This window comes from Mauremys reevesii, linkage group 1 (genome assembly GCF_016161935.1).
Source record: "Mauremys reevesii isolate NIE-2019 linkage group 1, ASM1616193v1, whole genome shotgun sequence".
NCBI lineage: Eukaryota > Metazoa > Chordata > Testudines > Geoemydidae > Mauremys > Mauremys reevesii.
This window is the reverse complement of record NC_052623.1, coordinates 37684331-37701701: the sequence shown is the minus strand read 5'-3', so window position 1 is coordinate 37701701 and position 17371 is coordinate 37684331. Positions and strand designations below refer to the sequence as shown.

At 45.1% G+C, this 17371-nt stretch overlaps 1 protein-coding gene across 5 annotated transcripts in view; it reads right to left on the bottom strand.

Moving 5' to 3' along the window:
• Window positions 1-8993, bottom strand: part of CEP126 (centrosomal protein 126) — a 66587-nt gene extending 57594 nt beyond the window's left edge. For 4 of the 5 annotated variants that reach the window (XR_005599801.1, XM_039542221.1, XM_039542288.1 and 1 more), the window contains exons 1-3: window positions 8668-8993; window positions 5722-5841; window positions 217-362 (exon numbers count right to left, since the gene is read on the bottom strand). Coding sequence is in view for 3 of the 5 variants with exons in the window: in XM_039542221.1 (XP_039398155.1) it covers window positions 217-362; window positions 5722-5841; window positions 8668-8825 (424 nt within the window). In the remaining 2 variants the exon portion in view is untranslated. Of the gene's footprint in view, window positions 1-176; window positions 363-5721; window positions 5842-8667 lie in introns of those variants that run through there. The other variant, XM_039542429.1, reaches the window with a different exon arrangement.
• Window positions 8994-17371: the final 8378 nt, after the last annotated feature.

Genomic DNA, 17371 nt, shown 5'->3' with positions numbered 1-17371 from the left:
AGTGAGGGCTAGCACTCCCTGAGAAGATTGTTTGGGTAGCTGACAGACTGGTGGTGTCAGGGAGCTGACTCTAAGTTAAGTACAAGCAAATCTTCCTATCACTGGAGGCAGAAGGGTACCAAGTGGACTCATAGTCCTGGGCACTTTGAGGAAGCATTAGACTGACAAATACATACAATATGAGGATTCACTACATTATGCGATGCATTTCCAAACCTATTCTCCTGCGTTGGGAAAAAGGGAGATGAGCACGCTGGAACTTTTCAGTTGCTTCTTGAAGTTTCAGTTTCCTTTGTTTCAGGATCTGTTCTCTAGATCTTAGTTCTTTTTCTTCTTTTGCCCTTTGTTTTTCCTCGAGTGCTCTATTTAAAAAGTAAAAGCAACAGTTATTTTTCTGATGAACATAACCCATCACACAGGAATTATAATTACACTCAGAGAAATGCCTTCATAAAACTATTTGCATAATATTATAATATCCTGTTTAGTTTAAAAGCTTACTTCTCGACAGATTACAGTGCCACGCAAACTTCAGAGTTACTGGAAAATGAGGGTTCAGTTGAGAACATTTTTGAAATTGGACAATGTCCTACAAGTGCCAAAGAAGAGGGGTCATATCACAATCTTATTTGCTTACTTTGATCAGATGATCTGACCCTCCCTTATGAGAGGAATATAGTAATCGCCCAGCATATTAGACCAGTATCTGGTCTCTGACAGTGGCTAGTACCAGATGCTTCACAAGGAAGAGTTATGTAACAAGGCATATCCTCCCTATAATACACTCTGCTGGCCAAATGTGGCACTGCAGATGCTCCCTGCCTCAGTTTCCCATGTCATCAATAAGTTTAAAGAGGCTTTACATAAGAAATAATGCCCCTTCTGAGTGGTCAAGTTTATTAACCAAAGACACACACAGAAAATACAAGTCTAAGGGCCCTAGACACCATTTGACCCTTCCTCTCTCCACTGTGTAATAACAGAGCTGATTAAGACTCACCTGGAGTCTTGTTACACTCTGCAGAGCTGAAGTCACTGGTAATCTAGGTCTAAGTATTAGACCTGCTTTGGGACAGTGTCTCTGATGCAAAAGACTGCCCAGTGTGCACCAGCAGTGAGGCTCCCCCACTAACAGCTGAAATCACTAAGAGCTGTGTTAAGAGATGGGACCCAAAGACATCCCAGTGAATCAGTGATCAGCTGGTGAAGCAAAGCCCAGTGGAGAAGCACGGTGATCGGCTAGTGAGGCGGCCGGTGGAGAGACGCAGCAATTGGCTGACAGGGCAGCTGGTGGAGAGGAGCGGCGAGCGAGTGCCCAGACAGTGAAGTGAATAAAGTGCCTTCTTACCCCCCCACTACTACCCAGGGTCGGAGGTGAACTCAGCAAATGTACTTCTGAACTCAGGGTCTGCACTGACCAAGGATAACAACTGTGAGTGGGGTGCAGAGAAGGGATGAGCACATTAAAAGGGACTTTTCTGGTGGCTGTACTTAAGAACCTGAGGAAAAGGGGAGGTGGGTCTTTTGCTCATGGTTTATGTTTATGAACCCTGTTTATGGTGTTTTTCCAAATTAATGCTAGGTTACTTCCCTTCTTTTGTTAAAAAGTTTCTTTTCTACACTCAGACTCTGTGCTTGTTAGAAGGGAAGTATTGCCTCTTAGAGGCGCCCAGAGGGTGGTATGTAATTGTCCCAGGCTACTGGGTGGGGCTTGAGCCTGTTTTGTGTTGTATTGTTGAAAAGGAACCCCTAGATATTGAACCCGGCCCTTCTTGTGGCCAACTCCAACAGGCAGAAGGATTACACAAATATTCCTGCAGCAGTGACCACTCTGATTAAATTTTTGAATTCTGCTGCTCAGGGATCACAGTGACTAGAAGCTCATCTCCCAGATAAAATTCCCAGCATGTTTAGTCTAAATTCCCATTGAAATTGATGAGGACTTCTGCTTAAAAACAATATCATGAAATGGCCCCCAATAACTATCAGCAGGTTTGTCTATGCAGAAAAATAATTTGTAATCCAAATATGTCAAATTAATACTGGATTCAGTACTAGACTGATATGATAAATGCCTTCTACTTGCTTGAGACTGTAAATTATTGTGAAGTGTGCCCAGATCAGAATATAACCTACTGGAAAAGGAAGACATGTACAAGAAAACTATATCAGAGGGGTAGCCGTGTTAGTCTGGATCTGTAAAAGCAGCAAAGAGTCCTGTGGCACCTTATAGACTAACAGACATATTGGAGCATGAGCTTTCGTGGGTGAATACCCACTTTGTCAGATGCATGTGACGTCACATGCATCTGAAGAAGTGGGTATTCACCCACGAAAGCTCATGCTCCAATACGTCTGTTAGTCTACAAGGTGCCACAGGACTCTTTGCTGCTTTTACAAGAAAACTATAGTAAATTTTTATTTGAATTTAGGCCATGTAAAAACCAGTTACAATATAAGCTCCTATGATAAAGGGCCTGTCCTACACTCCTTCCTCAAGCTACATTCCGTTGACTTCACTGGCAATTATGACTTCATAGGGAGTATGCAATCAGTCCATTTGTCTCATTGAACGGTAGCAACATTCTCTAATGGTTAAAGGAAGGTATTGGGAATCAGGACTTCTGGTTTCTATTCCCATTTCTGTCAATGGCTTGCTATGTGACTGTGAGCAAGCAACTTAGCCAAAATTTTGATGTTACTTTTGTTTTGAATGTTGAAATTGAAACACTTAAGATCTGATTTTCAGAGATCCTGAACATCCCAAAATACAATGGAAGTTGATGAGAGCTGCAGGAGCTCAGCATCTCTGAAAATTAGGCCCTTGGTGTATCAAACTGAGCTCTCAAAAGTTACTAAAAATAGAGGACACTTGGTGGTATGGGGGGCCCAGAGGGAGAACATTTCTGTGGCTCATTTAACCTTTCTGTAAAATTGGACTATTTACATACCTGACAGAGATGGTATGAGGCTTAATTAATGCTGTTAGAGTCTCAAATGAAAGTGAAAAATATTATTATTATATTTGTTGCTTGTTTTATTATTTATAAAACAAGGGCATTATGAGGTATGTTTAATTATATTATACCACCGACCTAAGTAATAAAGTTTATTTTCATACAAACACTTGAAGGCATTTGTACTTTATACCCTCAAAATAAACAACAAATATTGTACGAAGATGGTGTCAGTAGAAGCTATGGCTGGGGAGGGGCATTATATATTTCTAGGTCACCCAACCCATTAAGGTAGTGAATATTGGATAAAGGACAGACCTACTGAGCCTGAAAAACATTTTTTAAAAACAACTCTCCATGCAGCAACTCAGGGAAAGGAGAGTTTGCTTGATCTACAAATTCATATGCTGGATCTGTCTTTTGTATACTTTAGATAATGGGAAATCCTACAACCCTACAGCTGGAGTATGTGGCTCAAAGAGGGAGAGGGCAAGTTCAATACACAATTGGAGAGGACATACACTACCCAGATTACAATAGGCAGATTTACTACCCAAATTTCAAAGTAGCTCAGATATTGGCCGTAAGACACTTGATTGTAAATTTTACTAAATGTGGCCCCTTCTATGAATAATAGACAGCTACATAAGGAGACTAGAGGCAATTGCCCAACTCCAACCACTAATTTGAACACCGTACATAAGGCATGTGTTTCAATACTTTTGTGTTTCATCATTTGACTGAACACATATGGGACATAAACAGCACATTATATGATAGCTCATTTTTATATATATATATAGATATATATAGATATATATGACTTTAAAGAGAAAATTATAACTCACTGTGAAATTTCAGAAGTTAAGAAATACTATGCAGAATCAATAAACATGGAAAAGTTTGAAAATAAAAAGCTCAAACCTGCAAGCCCTCTATATAAGGAATTTTCACTGACTTCAAAAATAGTTCTCTGCACACTGAGCTATCTCAGACTGGGGCTCAAAGTTTGTCATGTAATTTGCATTTCAAGTGTATGCTGGTAATAGTTATTGTGTTGCTAAAAAGTGATAGTAAAAATGTTAGGCCACAAGCTCCCCTCCCCTTTGCGATGCAGAACAAAACATAACAACACAAGAAGGCAGAGAAGGTGGAACAGCATCTCTGCTACACTCTGTAGGCCCAAACAGCACAGGGATCTTACTGCTATTAGGAGCCAGAAGGGGGTAGAGCTAGGTGCTCAGCGGTATGCTCCTGTCAGGTCCACATGGATCTATTTTTTTTTTTAAATAAGAAATAAATGTGAAGTTACAGCTAGTGGTACCAAGAGTAATTTCTGCTACATGCATTCAAACCCCTCTGGGATGAATTTTGGTGCAGCCACTTGGCAGTGTGGGCCCTGGGGGAGCCCAGATAGCAACATAGAGGCTGCCACATTCATATGATTACTCATGCCCTTTGTAGGTGTTCTGAAATCCCAATGGATTTCAGAATATCCCCAAATTTTATAGGCCTAACCCAGTGAACCACTCATGAGGAGGTAAATCACATCCCTCTCAATGGAACAATCGGGAAGAAAGAATGAATTAAAACTCAAGGAGCTTCCTAGTCCCTACATTATTTTTCCCACAAAGGGGAACAGTGGCTCTTGATTTTCAAGTTTTCTATATTTTGTATATTTCACAGTTTATTCAGTTTATTATATATTCAGTTTATTGGGTTACCTAGAGAGGTGGTGGAATCTCCTTCCTTAGAGGTTTTTAAGGTCAGGCTTGACAAAGCCCTGGCTGGGATGATTTAGTTGGGTTTGATCCTGCTTTGAGCAGGGGGTTGGACTAGTTGACCTCCTGAGGTCCCTTCCAACCCTGAGATTCTATGATTCTATGATTCACACTAAGAACTTTACAACTTTCAGACTGCTGAGCAGAACAAAATAGGTACAGTTTCCCTTTCATCTTCCACTTGTTAACCTGTCACAACACACTTACAGTTCAACCACTGATAAATTATATCTCAGCTGCCATACAAATAAGCAATTATTTATCTGATATACATCATACCTACATTATTTAAGTAATAATTTTACCTAGATCATAATCTAGAAACACAGCGTATTTCTTAAGGCTACTATTATAATGGAATTCTTATGCAAGTACATATAACATCTACATGAATACCAATTTAATGACAGTAGTCCACTATAATACACAGACTTCTAGAGTTTTTTCAAAGGTCATCAGTCAAAATGATGTGTTTGATCATTTTTAGCCAACTGTCATGTTTTTGCATACAAGTATTAGGAAAGGTAGAAAATTCAGAGTTGCCATTTAAAATACCCACAAGATGACTGTTACAAATAAAATAAAAGAGGTCCAATCCTGCATTTGTTACAAACTCAGAGCTCCCACTAAAGCCAATGAGAGTTTTGAGAACACAAGGAATACAGATGAGGCCCAGGAGATGACGAAATATTGCTAAAAGGGAGGTAATTCTGATCAACAAAGCTAATTAAAGAAAAAAGTTTCCATAATAATGAGAAACTCTGAAGAAGACTCACACTATTCTTTTCATATTTTGGGTATCCTGTAACAACAAACTAATCCTCGATTTCTCTGGAATGGAGCTGTGCTACTATTTAGATCCATAGATTTTTTTAAAATGTGAGACTAACAATATCAATATATCAAATATCTAACAACTTGACTAAGTCCTTACAAAACAAAATACAAACAACCCTCCCAAACCAAATCCCATAATTACTTACTTTCTTCTTCTATTTGTCTCTATACAAAGTTTTCGTGCCCGACTCCGACATATTTTTTGATCCTCTAATAATGCTTCACGCTCTTCTTCTAAATCTCTTTCAAGAAGAAATTTCAAAGTTCTGACCATGGCATTATGTTAAAGACAACAGAAAATGTAGGTAAAATCCTTGAAATTCCTATGCAGTATTATTAAGTTTCAGAATGATTACAAAAGAGTTTGCAGTCTTAGGTACAGATTTAAAATTGGACTTTTCATGGGTATAATAGCATGTTTGCACGGATCCTTTTGCATGACGAGCCTTATGTACTTCTTTGAGAAAGTGTAAACTATCCATGAGCAACTAAAAGATGATGATTCCTCAGATTACCAGTGTAACCCATTTGGGGTCTAGAGAGCATGGCCCCTTTAAATCTTTTTCCCAAGGGGGAGGGGGAGAGTAAGAAAAAGGAGGGAAACTCCAGGGGGCAGGGCTGGAGCTGGAGGGAGAGAGAGGGGAAGCAGCATGGCTGGCCCTGGAGAAGGAAGCAGAGAGAACCTGCTGGAGGCCTGAGGAGGACAAGCCCGATAGGGGACAGCCCAGGACAGGAGCCAGGAGGAGTCCTGTGCTGGGGGGAATCACCCGAGAAGGACAGGCCGGAGCTGGACCCAGTATCACGGCTGCCCGGAGCTGCCTGGGGCTGTGAGTACTGGGGCTTGTGACTCTGCACTGGGAATAAGGAGGGAGGCTGTTAGATAGTTAAGTGGGGAGGTGGTCGCTCTGTGTGGCTTTGCAGAGAGTGGCAGAAGAGGGCACCGGAGGGGTTTGCTGGGGAGAGTTCACTGGCGCCGAAGATGACCAGGAGCACCAAAGACTCACCACCGCACTGGAACTTTGCTCAGGCCTCCTGAACTCTGTGCGCAGACACATTGCTTAGTGTCTGCCCTTTCAGACTGTGCTACCACTGGGTCCGTGGGGCCTTGGTTTGAATGCAGCCCTGTTTTACTGCTCCCCCTATATTTCTCCTTGTTGTTTTTCTCCTCCCAGCCCTCTGTAAATAAATATCTCCCTTTGTTATGTCCATTGTACTTTTCCCATGGGTGTGTGTGTTCACTCTGGGGGGTTTGGAACAGGTGCCCCTGGGGTGGAAGGGATTTCTCCTGCTGCATTCCTGCACGCGCTGTCTCTTGGCCAGAGCTGCCTGCAGAGCAGACTCCATCTTGGCCACGAGGACGCTAAAGTTACACCAGTAATTACACAATAGCTCCTTATCACAAATGTATAATTTTAAATAAAAGTACTGCCTTAATTTACATACACTAAGATGGTAACTCCATCACTTAGTTTCTGGCTTTGCACTCTGGGTTTATGATGTTACCACATGGAATTACAGCTTTATTATGTAGAGTTCAGGATACATCATTCCTTATTATCTGAACTAGCTACCATACAGCAAGGTTATCAAAGGGAAAATATTTCTTAAAATAACATTAAAAAATCCCTACATGGTCATTGTTTAATCTGTAATGTAATGAGTAATTCCAACTCAAAATTATTTAATATTCTTTCTTAAAATACATATCTATACAGTAAATGTCAAGCTGGATACAATATTTGCCTTATCTTAGCATTGTGTCCGTTACTTTCCTGAGGCACCAATACACACACATTAATGTTTTATTTAATATAATCTGTTTAAGGAATTTGTAAAGTGCCTGTCATTATAATACTGAGGCCTGGGATTTTCAAAGCAGCCCAAAGGATTGAAGCATCCAACTCCCATTAAAATTCAATGGGAGTTGAGTGCCTGACCACCTTAGGCCTCTTTGAAAGTCCTAGCTGCCAGTCTAAAATATAATCTTTGTATTTTGGATCATGAAATGTTTGGATCAGAGATTGAGTGTTTTTCTTTGTCTTATTCAAAACCAAGCACATCACTACTTAACAAATAAATAATAATAGTATCTAATCAGATACTGCCCATATGCTTAGCCATTACAGCAATGGGTGCCATAGAAATACGTTTAGGCACAAAGATTATACAGACAGCAGGGAAACAAACACATAGGCTAGACATTTCTGGTAGTTGCCAACCACTGTATTACCACTGGTATAGTTGCACCAAGGGTAGCAGTAGTTGGAGCAAAAATGCACACAGAGCACAGGCTCTGTTATTGCTGTGTTGTCTAATCAGAGCAAGTCTCACTGACACAGCAGTAAAAATACTGCTGAGCATGAGTGTCCTGTCTACACTAGGACTCCCATCATTTCCATCACAGGTAAAGCTGAATCAAATTGTGCAACAGTGAGATATGTCCTCAAAATATCTACTGTATGCAAGACTAGAGAAAGAGAGAAAGTTCAAACCAAACGGTTTTAGGTACTGTTTTATTCTCGTTGATGTAAAAAGAGACTGCTTTTATGCCCATGTATCTTGCTGTAATATCACAATATCTTGCTGCAAGATGATCAAAATGGTTCCTTCTAGCTTTAGACTCCAAGAATAACCCCATATTGCCACCACACTGGGGGGCACCATAGGGACTGGGTACCTTGGGTACCCTGACAATAGTGTAAGCAGGTCCCTCTTGTAAAACCACTGGGGAGGATATTGCCCATCCATGGGACAAACCCCACCCACATGTCAACCTGAGGGCTGTTGAGCAATCCTGAGTCCCACCCATCCCTGGGGTGCCTGTCCTACCTATTCCTGAGGCAACCACCTCTTGGGACTTCCGAATCAAGCCTCTCCCGCACATCCCCAGTGAGCCACCCCCAGGGCCTGTCCTCTCACCCCAGCCTCCCTCCTCAAGGGACTCATTCCGTGCCCCTCCTCCCCCAGGGAGCCTGTCGCTGGGGCCTGTCTCACCCCCCCAACATTCCGGGGGGTGGGGCGCGTCGCGGGGGGCCCGCCAGCCCTCCCCCCGCACAGCCCGCGTGGCCATGCCCCGGACCCGCGAAGGATACGCGCATGCGCTGCCCGCGAAGGTGCCGGCCTGGCTCTGGAGGGCGCTGTCCGGATCGGGGAGGAAGAGGCTCCTCCAGCCGGGGCCGCCCGGGGCAGCAGAGCCCTGCTCCCGCTGTGCGGGGCTGCCGCCCCCCGCGGCCCTCACGCCGGGCTCCATTCAGCCCCGCCGGGCCGCCCCCATGACAGCTGCTGCCGCCGGCCCGCTCGGTCCCTCACACGCCGGGTCAGTGCTGGGCCGGGGCGCCCACGGCTCCGGGGCTCTGTCGCCCGGCCGCCATCTTGGCAACCAGAGACGCCGCTTCCTTCGCAACGGAAACCAGGGACGACGCGAGGGGAGGGGGAGGAGCCTGGGCACCGTCGGCAAGGGAGACGGGGGCGGGGCCTGAGCGGGGGTAAGGCTGGGACGGGGAGGGGGAGGAGCTGAGAGCGAGGGCGGGGCCCGGGAAGGGGGCGGGGCTAGGGGCAGGGAGGGGGAGGAGCTGGGAGACAGGGAGGGGCCCGGGAAGGAGGCGGGGCTAGGAGCAGGGATGGGCTGGGAGAGAGGGTGGGGCCTGAGTAGAGGGCGGGATAGGAGCTGAAGGGGTTTGGCTGAGAATTGCAGACAAATTGCAGGGAAACAAACACATAGGCTAGACATTTCTGGTAGTTGCCAACCACTGTATTACCACTGGTATAGTTGCACCAAGGGTAGCATGCGGGACGCATGCGGGAGACGCATGCGGGAGACTGTTGCTAACAGGGCTGGCGCTAGGCACCAGCGTTCCAAGCATGTGCTTGGGATGGCCCTTTTCACGGGGCGGCAATCCAGCCTTTTTTTTGCTTTGGTGGCAGCAAAAAACCTGGAGCCGGCCCTGATTGCTAACGCTGCTGACCTGTTAAAAAACTCTAAACATCCAAAAGATGAGTTTTAAAAAAAATGTACATTTGGGGTTCTTTTTATTTCCTGTCTAATTTTTGAGGCTTTAAGGGGTCATGTTTTCTAAGAAAATTACCGGTGCTTCTTTAAAAAAAATGAAAGGTGAATTTCAATGTGATTCTTGGAGCTGGGGCTTTACAATAACACCAAACATGATGAGTCTTGTGATAAAATTGCGGGAGCTGGTAATACTGGGACACTTTTATGGGTAAATTATGTTAACAGTTTTGCCAACTCTCATAATTTTCTCAGAAGTCTTGTGATGTTTTGAGTTCTTCTTAAAGCCCCAGCTCCATGACTTGTATCTGGTAAGACTGTCTGCTTGTGGAACCCACACACCTCTTGGGAGTGGTGCTCTGTCCCATCTAGTAGCACCGAGACCATTTAGAGAGAGATTAATGAGTCTGCTCTACAGCCTTAGCTAAGAAGGGTCATGTGACTTTTAGCTCATGCAGCAGATGCTCATGCGCTAAGCTCCAGAGGTCCCAACTTCAATCCCACCCGCCGACAACCGGGGTCTGTCGGTGTTAAAAGTGGGGGCTTGTCCGGGATTTCAACAGGGAAGTCTCTGATGCTCGGGATATGCTTACTCAGCTAGGAGAAGTATGTAACCCACACACCTCCTGGGTGTTCTACTCTGTCCATCTAGTGGCACCGAGACCACTTAGAGAGAGATTAATGAGTCTGCTCTACAGCCTTAGCTAAGGGCCATGTGGCTTTTAGCTCATGCAGTAGAGGCTCATGCATTTATGTCCACAAGTCCTAGGTTCAATCCCACCCACCAATAACCAGGGCCTGTCGGTGTTACGCTTGCTTTCTGCAAGTTTCTAGCTTTCACGTTTGCTGAGAAAAGCTGGAAAACCTGAGTGCACCTTGAAAAATGGAAGAATATCCTAAAGATGTTCCTATCCTAAAGATCCTATTCCAGGGATTGGCAACCTTTCACAAGTGGTGTGCCAAGTCTTCATTTATTCATTTTCATTTAAGGTTTCGCGTGCCAGTAATACATTTTAATGTTTTTTAGAAGGTCTCTATAAGTCTATATATTATATAACTAAACTATTGTCGTATGTAAAGCAAACAAGGTTTTAAAAATGTTTAAGAAGCTTCATTTAAAATTAAATAAAAATGCTGATCTTACGCAGCCGGCCCACTCAGCCCACTGCCGGCCTGGGGTTCCATTCACCTAGGCTGGCAGCGGGCTGAGCGGGTCCTGCGGCCGGGACCCTGGCTGGCAAGGGGCCAGCAGCCAGAACCCCAGACCAGCAGCGGGCTGAGCGGGACCAGCGGCCGGGACCCTAGACCAGCAGTAGGGGGCTCAGCCTACTGCCGGTATGGGGTTCTGTCCGACAGCTCCTGCCAGCCTGGGTCCTGGCCCTGCTCAGCCCGCTGCAGGTCTGGGGTCCCGGCCCTGCCCACATAGAGCGGGTACCTACCTTCTCCCTGGTTTTAGCCCATTCTCTTCCTCTCTCTCTCTGCACTGAGCTGAGGGTGGGAGTGCACTGAGCTGGGGGAGGGCTGGGGGTGAAGGAGCAGGCTGGGGGTTGGGGTGTAGGGTCTGGCCAGGAGCTAGAATGCGGGCGGGGGCGCAGGGTTGGGGGCAGGAGGTCTGGGTGTGGAGTGCTTACCTGGGCAGCTCCCATTTGGTGTGAGGGGTGCAGGTGGGAATGTGTGTGTGTGGGGGGGTGCAGGAGCTCCCGTTTGGTGCTCAGGGTGGGGGTGGGGATGTGTGGGAGTTGCAGGAGTCAGGGCATGGGGTGTGGGGGGCTGGGTATGTGTGGGGGTGCAGGAGTCATGGCTGGGGTAGTGGGTGTGTGTGGGAGGTGCAGGAGTCAGGGCAGAGAGATGGGGGCAGGTGAGGGGGATGCAAGAGTCAGGGCATGGAATGTCAGGAAGCTGGGTATGTATGGGGGGTGCTGGAGTCAGGGCTGGGGTTGTGGGAGGTGCAGGGCTCAGGGCAGAGGGCTGGGGGTGGGGGTAGGGAGGTTCTGGAGTCAGGGCAGGGGGCTGGGGAGGTGGGCTGGAGTCCTGGGAATGCTCCCAGCCCCCTGCCCTGAGCGGCTCACAGGAGGGGGCTGGAGGGGATATGCCCTGATTCCACCCTCCTTCCCCAAGGCCCTGTCCCTGCCTCTTCTCTGGAGCAGCGAGCTCTCTAGGGCTGCAGTTCTGGCTCCGCTTCTCCCCCTCCCTCTCCAGGGCCATCAGCTGTTTGGCCGCAGGGAGGGAGAGGAGGAGGGGCAGGAACCCAGTATGCTGTGGGAGGAGGGAGCTTGGCTGCCGGTGGAGGCTGCCTTGCAGCAGCAGCCGGCAGGACCAAGCTTCTGCACTCTGCACCAGCAGGAGAGAGCAGTGGGCAGGGGGTGGAGAAGAGCAGGCTGGGCCGGGCAGGATTTTTAATGGCACGCTGCTGCCTGCCGGGGTCCTGGCCACCGTCCCCGCCCAGCCTGCTGCCGGCCTGGGATCGGCAACAGGCTGAGTGGGGCCGGTGGCCAGGACCCTGGCAGGCAGCAGTGTGCCATTAAAAATCGGTTTGCATGCCGTCTTTGGCACGCATGCCATAGGTTGCCGACCCCTGTTCTATCCTAAAGATTAGAAAACAATTTAATGAATTTAATCCAATCTCATGATTCTTTGAGGCCTGAACTCATTTTTGAATGCTTGGAGTTGGCAGTACTGACGTTGTTTCAAATGGGCCTTTTATTGGCTCAGAATGATGATATGGAGAACAATACTCATTGCTGCACTTTGCTTCCTTTTGGAGGCATTTGGGAGGATTTTGTTTTCTTTTCGTTCCCTCCACACAGTACAGCACTTGGCATATAGACACTGCTCATCAGCAGGCAGGACAGCCAAGCTAGTGATGTGGCAGCACAGGGTGTTAACATGCTTAACTGGGAATGTTTACATGCTTTTAGAATAATATGAATTTTTTTCTCTAAAAAGTAAATAGCATTACGTGGGGTTCTATGTTTGTTGTCTCAACTATTTCCATATTGTTCTTGATTTATGGTAAAAGGATGTCATTTTCTACCTGTCCCCTCAGCCCTACAAACTCAGGCTGGATTCTTTGCTGTCTCGTTACTGAAAATAAAGATTTTGCAGATCAAAACATGCTTTAGTGAGCCTATTGCCTTCAGTGAGTTTGCACAGATGTAACTGATTACCTTACTAAATAATTTTGTTTGTCGATGATGCAGAACATAAAACAGAATTCAGCTCACTTTCTGCTAGCTGTGCTGACTTTGCAACGCTAAAATGAATAGACAGCAATGAACAATTATATTTGTAATTACAGTATGCAGTTATAACACATAATACAAAAAGGGAGCAGCTGTGTGGAATAAAAATGTACTGTTTGTTTCATTATTTTCAGAGAAGAACTGCACTTTAAGCAATAAGACAGAACAGGGTGTGTAATACTGGGATATTACCACACCTTGGATGAGATGTTAGCACAAGGCCAAATGCCCTGGTGATTTCCTGGCAAGGCACGTCTTGGCAGCTATGTTTGTTTTTAAACCACTTCTTCTTCTCTTTCATAATGTGCAGCTGTTCTGTGGCTGTGCTGATGAGAATAAAAATAATACTTTGCATTTGAGTTCTTTTTTCAAAACTGCTTTACAGGGCTCACCATACTTTCTGAGGTAGGCATTATTATTACCATTTACAAGTGGGAAAACTGAAGCTCAAAAGGGTAAGCGACTTGCTTAAAAGTACCTGGCGTATAAATGTCAGAGTTGAGACAAGACTCCAAGAATCCTGGCTCTCAAGTTAACTAAACACTAGCGCAATAGTCACCGTGTATGCTTTTCACCAGTACAAATTAGATATAAAGCATTAACAAAACAGAATAGTAATGTTTTACACCCACTTTTAAATTGGGAATATTGTCACAATTCAGGGCAACTGTACCTGTATTTCACCTCAATGTTCCAGCAAAGGTATCCACTCTCAGGCTTCCAGCTCCCCAGCCGTTGCTTTTCTGGGAGGAATCCCATATCTCTCTCCCTTCTGAATGGAGTATTGCCAAGCTGCACAGTTCCCTGCCTTCACTGGGTCATGTCCAACACAGGCAGGTTTACCAAAGACATCTGCTTGCTTTCTCATCAGTGTTGGAAAATCATAGTGCTAATGAAGCCTTTCCGTATTAGGCCTGAGTAAACCAAAGTTATGTTATGCTTGTCCAAACTGTGTTGGAAAGCTTACAGAATTCATTAGACTGAAGGCCGTGTATCTACCTAAGTCAGCTATTTCGCTTATCAGTTTTGTTTGGCTCCCCGAGTATATGTTGACTCCCCAAGTGTATGCAGCTGCGTTCACATGTATGCATCCAAAGTATCTAGTACAAAGGGTCAACGGATGTATCTTGTGTCCCCTTCAGAATGACAAATGTATCCTCAACAGCTGTATGTCTCTTGTAGCCCCCACAAAATGATATATGTATCCTGCGTACCCAATTATCCCCTAATAGATACATGTACAGGGTCTATAGGTCAACCAAATGACATAGACAAATGTAGGCTAAGTTGTTTGTTACCGGCTATAAAGGTAGGCCGCTTGGCCATGAAAGGTGTGTCTCTTTCTCTGGCACTAGCCGAGAGGAACACCCGCTCAGCTGACCGATCAATAAAGGGTGTGGTACTTGTCTTCCTGTCTCCGTGCCTCCTTGGTGTAATTAGGTAAGCTCCAGGGGGAAAACGAGCCCTTTTGGCTAACAAATGGCGACTCCACGCCGGGACTTCTCTCCCTGTTGGAGGCGCTGACTGGCGGCCGAGGACGGCTCAGGAGAGTGGCCACCTTGAGCTATTGGTTTGCTCGAGCTCCGGGTCGCCGCAATCGTCCGGGACGGCTACGCCCCCTCCACAGAGAACTCCAGCCGACACGGAAGCAAGACAGTACCAGAAGAGGGGAGTCCACCTGCCGGACGCGGCCACTCCGGGCGTGGTAAGTGCGTTACCTCCTGGGTTTGAGGATTAACGCCCCCGAAGAGTGAGGGTTGGGACCTTGGGCCCCTAATGGTAAAGGAACCCACAAATAGGAAGGTGTGTGTGGGTAAAAGCTTTCTGGTTAAGGTACCTAGGTTCAGACACGGCTAATGAATAATTCCATTAACTCCACGAGTCCGTGGGCCGTGCTGAACAATTACTGGGACTTAGAGCAGCCCCAGGGCTGGCTTTTCTTTTTGGTAGGGGTACTTTTGTTTCTTGTTCTATTGGTATGCTGGAAGCCAAAACTGTAACCGGGTCTAGGAGCGTGAACCCATCTTCTCTTCCCCCCCCTTCTTTTCCGTGTGGGTAAGGGACAGTCTAAACATTCCACCTCACCCCCTAAGGGTACCCCAGCATATTATATGTACGTACATTATGGTTCTAAAACCTGCAGGTATTTAGAGAATTGGAATCTTTATACGCGTGAAGATCCATCTAAACAATGCCCATTAAAAGGTACCTTTAATCTAGATAAGATCATATATCTCAGAGGAGCTTTTAATCACCAAAGAAAAGCCTCTGACACAGTGTGAGCAATTTGTCTAGAAACGGGTTAATTTAAAACTCAGCTTCGCCCAGAGATAAAAAGAGAAAGTTGTTTTATGCTCAAGGTCAAGCAAACCAAAGGCAGTACAAGTTACAGAACTGAGATTACATTTGCAAAGCTTAACTGTTTGGTGAGATCCAACAGTCTGACTTTGTGACGGATGCCGGTGCTGGTGTGGCTTGGTGACACTGGAGAAGCCAGAGGTAGCTGACCTGGACTAGAATCTCTGAAAGAGACACCGCAGGAGATTCCAGGGTGTACAAGAACAGCCTTTCCAAGAGCGGAAGCATGTTGGAAATTCTGAACAAGCTGTATACAGGATAATCTCCCGTCCACCTATTCCCCTTTTCTGAATGTTATATACAGACGTGGCCAGTCTGGATATGTGTAAGTATGGGGCATTCATATTTTTTTTTATGAGTGATGTGGAAGCGTTCCCAACACTCTCCATTGTTGTTTTATTATTTGTAATGAAGCTTTAAAATTTGGTTATATGGTGTGTTTTCTCTATCCTCCCCCACCGTCCTGCAGTGTCAGTTTGATCACCTGACATGAGGCATAAATTGGTAACAGAAATTTGTCACAGTTTGGTGAGCAATAGAGAATGGGGGAACCCTGTAGAATTTACACCATCTATTTGTTTTACCCTTGTTGTTTTATGTTTGTTTTATTTGGTTCTGTTGGTGTTATATGTTGAGGATTGCATAATTAAAGGTGTGCCCATTCTCAGCTGCAGTAAGTCTGAGAACTGGAGAAGGGTTTAGCATTCCTCTCTCCACCCTGGTTGACCAGGAAGGGTGGCAGGTGAATCTACCCCCAGTCGTAGCAGGACTGGGCAATAGAGTAGTTGGAGAAAAGGAAAAAAATGTGTATTTGATAACTAGAATTAAGCAATTAAGAGCATAGATCATGAACCAGGCAGCAACTCAAACCTGCGCCAGGCCAAGTTGCAGGCCTTGAGACAGGACTTCCAGTTATAAAAGGAAGCCCTGGCTAAGCAAGTACCAGTCCTTTAGGGACTTGTTAAAATTTAACCATTTGTGCTCAGCATACGCCGTAACAGCAGTGTGTTTGCTACAAGAGGCAATTAAATAGTTAACGCCAGTGGGCCATGCGTTTTGCCCAGGTGGCAAGCCTCACAAGGGAGGACTCGGGTCGTCTTGTGAATAAAATGTTTTAGGAAAAAAAAACCCAGAAGGGTGGGGGCAGAAGTCCATGAAAGAAACGGTTCAGCGCAAATAAAAAAAAAAAAAGGATCGGGCCCAGGCGGGCAGGCAACAGACAGAGAGCTTGGAGAACAGGTTGGAAACTTTTGAGGGTCTAGTGGAAGGAAGAAGTAAGTGAGTGTAAGCATGGGGATTTCAAATACTCAGAAGGATATTTGGAATGGTGATTTGAATTGGTAAGTGGCTGTTGGGAGCCAAGCAAGTGATATAAGGAAAGAGCAAGTGATTTGAAGGAGAGTGAAAAGTTAACTCTGTAGTTGCTGGAGGGAATAGTAGTTGAACTTTGTAAAAATGCTAAAGAGAAAAGTTCTTGGTGTTTTTTTTTAAATGTTTGTAAATAAATTCAGGCAAAGAAATTATTAGATTGCAATCATTTGGCTATGAACAATTTTGTTGAATTAGCTGAAGAATGTATACAGTGCTATGTAAATGAAAATTTATTAGGCTCTAAGGCACTATAAGTGGTGATGTTTTCTTTCAGTGTTTAAAAGCAGGAGTTAAAAGTAAAAGCAAGCCAGAAAGCATCTGTATTAATGCAAATTATCTAACTGATAAGGTAAAAGCCACTGAAACCTGGGCTGCCTATAAAACATATACAAGAAAATATGGGGTAATTCCCCTGTTTTGCCTAAAATCAACAAGGGTATTTGTATATTTTAAGCAATAATTGACTGCCCAGAAGGGGTAGACCTCTGTTTTTGTCTTTCAGATAATCAAAGAAAACTAATGCCAGCTAAACAGCATACAACATACCATGATTTACTGGCAGAGTAAAAATTATGTTTTGTGTTCTATGTTCTGTCTTGTGGTGTCTGTCTCGTGGTCAGAATTGTTGTGTTTAATATTTTCATGGGATGGTCTGGTTTGAAATAAAGCAGAAGGCTTGAATTGAAATGCAGATATTTGTTTTGTTCAACTTAAAATACAAAGTGTTTGGATACATCAGAAAAATGTGATATACTAAAGTCTTATGTATTTTCTTAAGTAAAAGAAAAAACTGCATTGGCCAAATTGCATACTAACAGT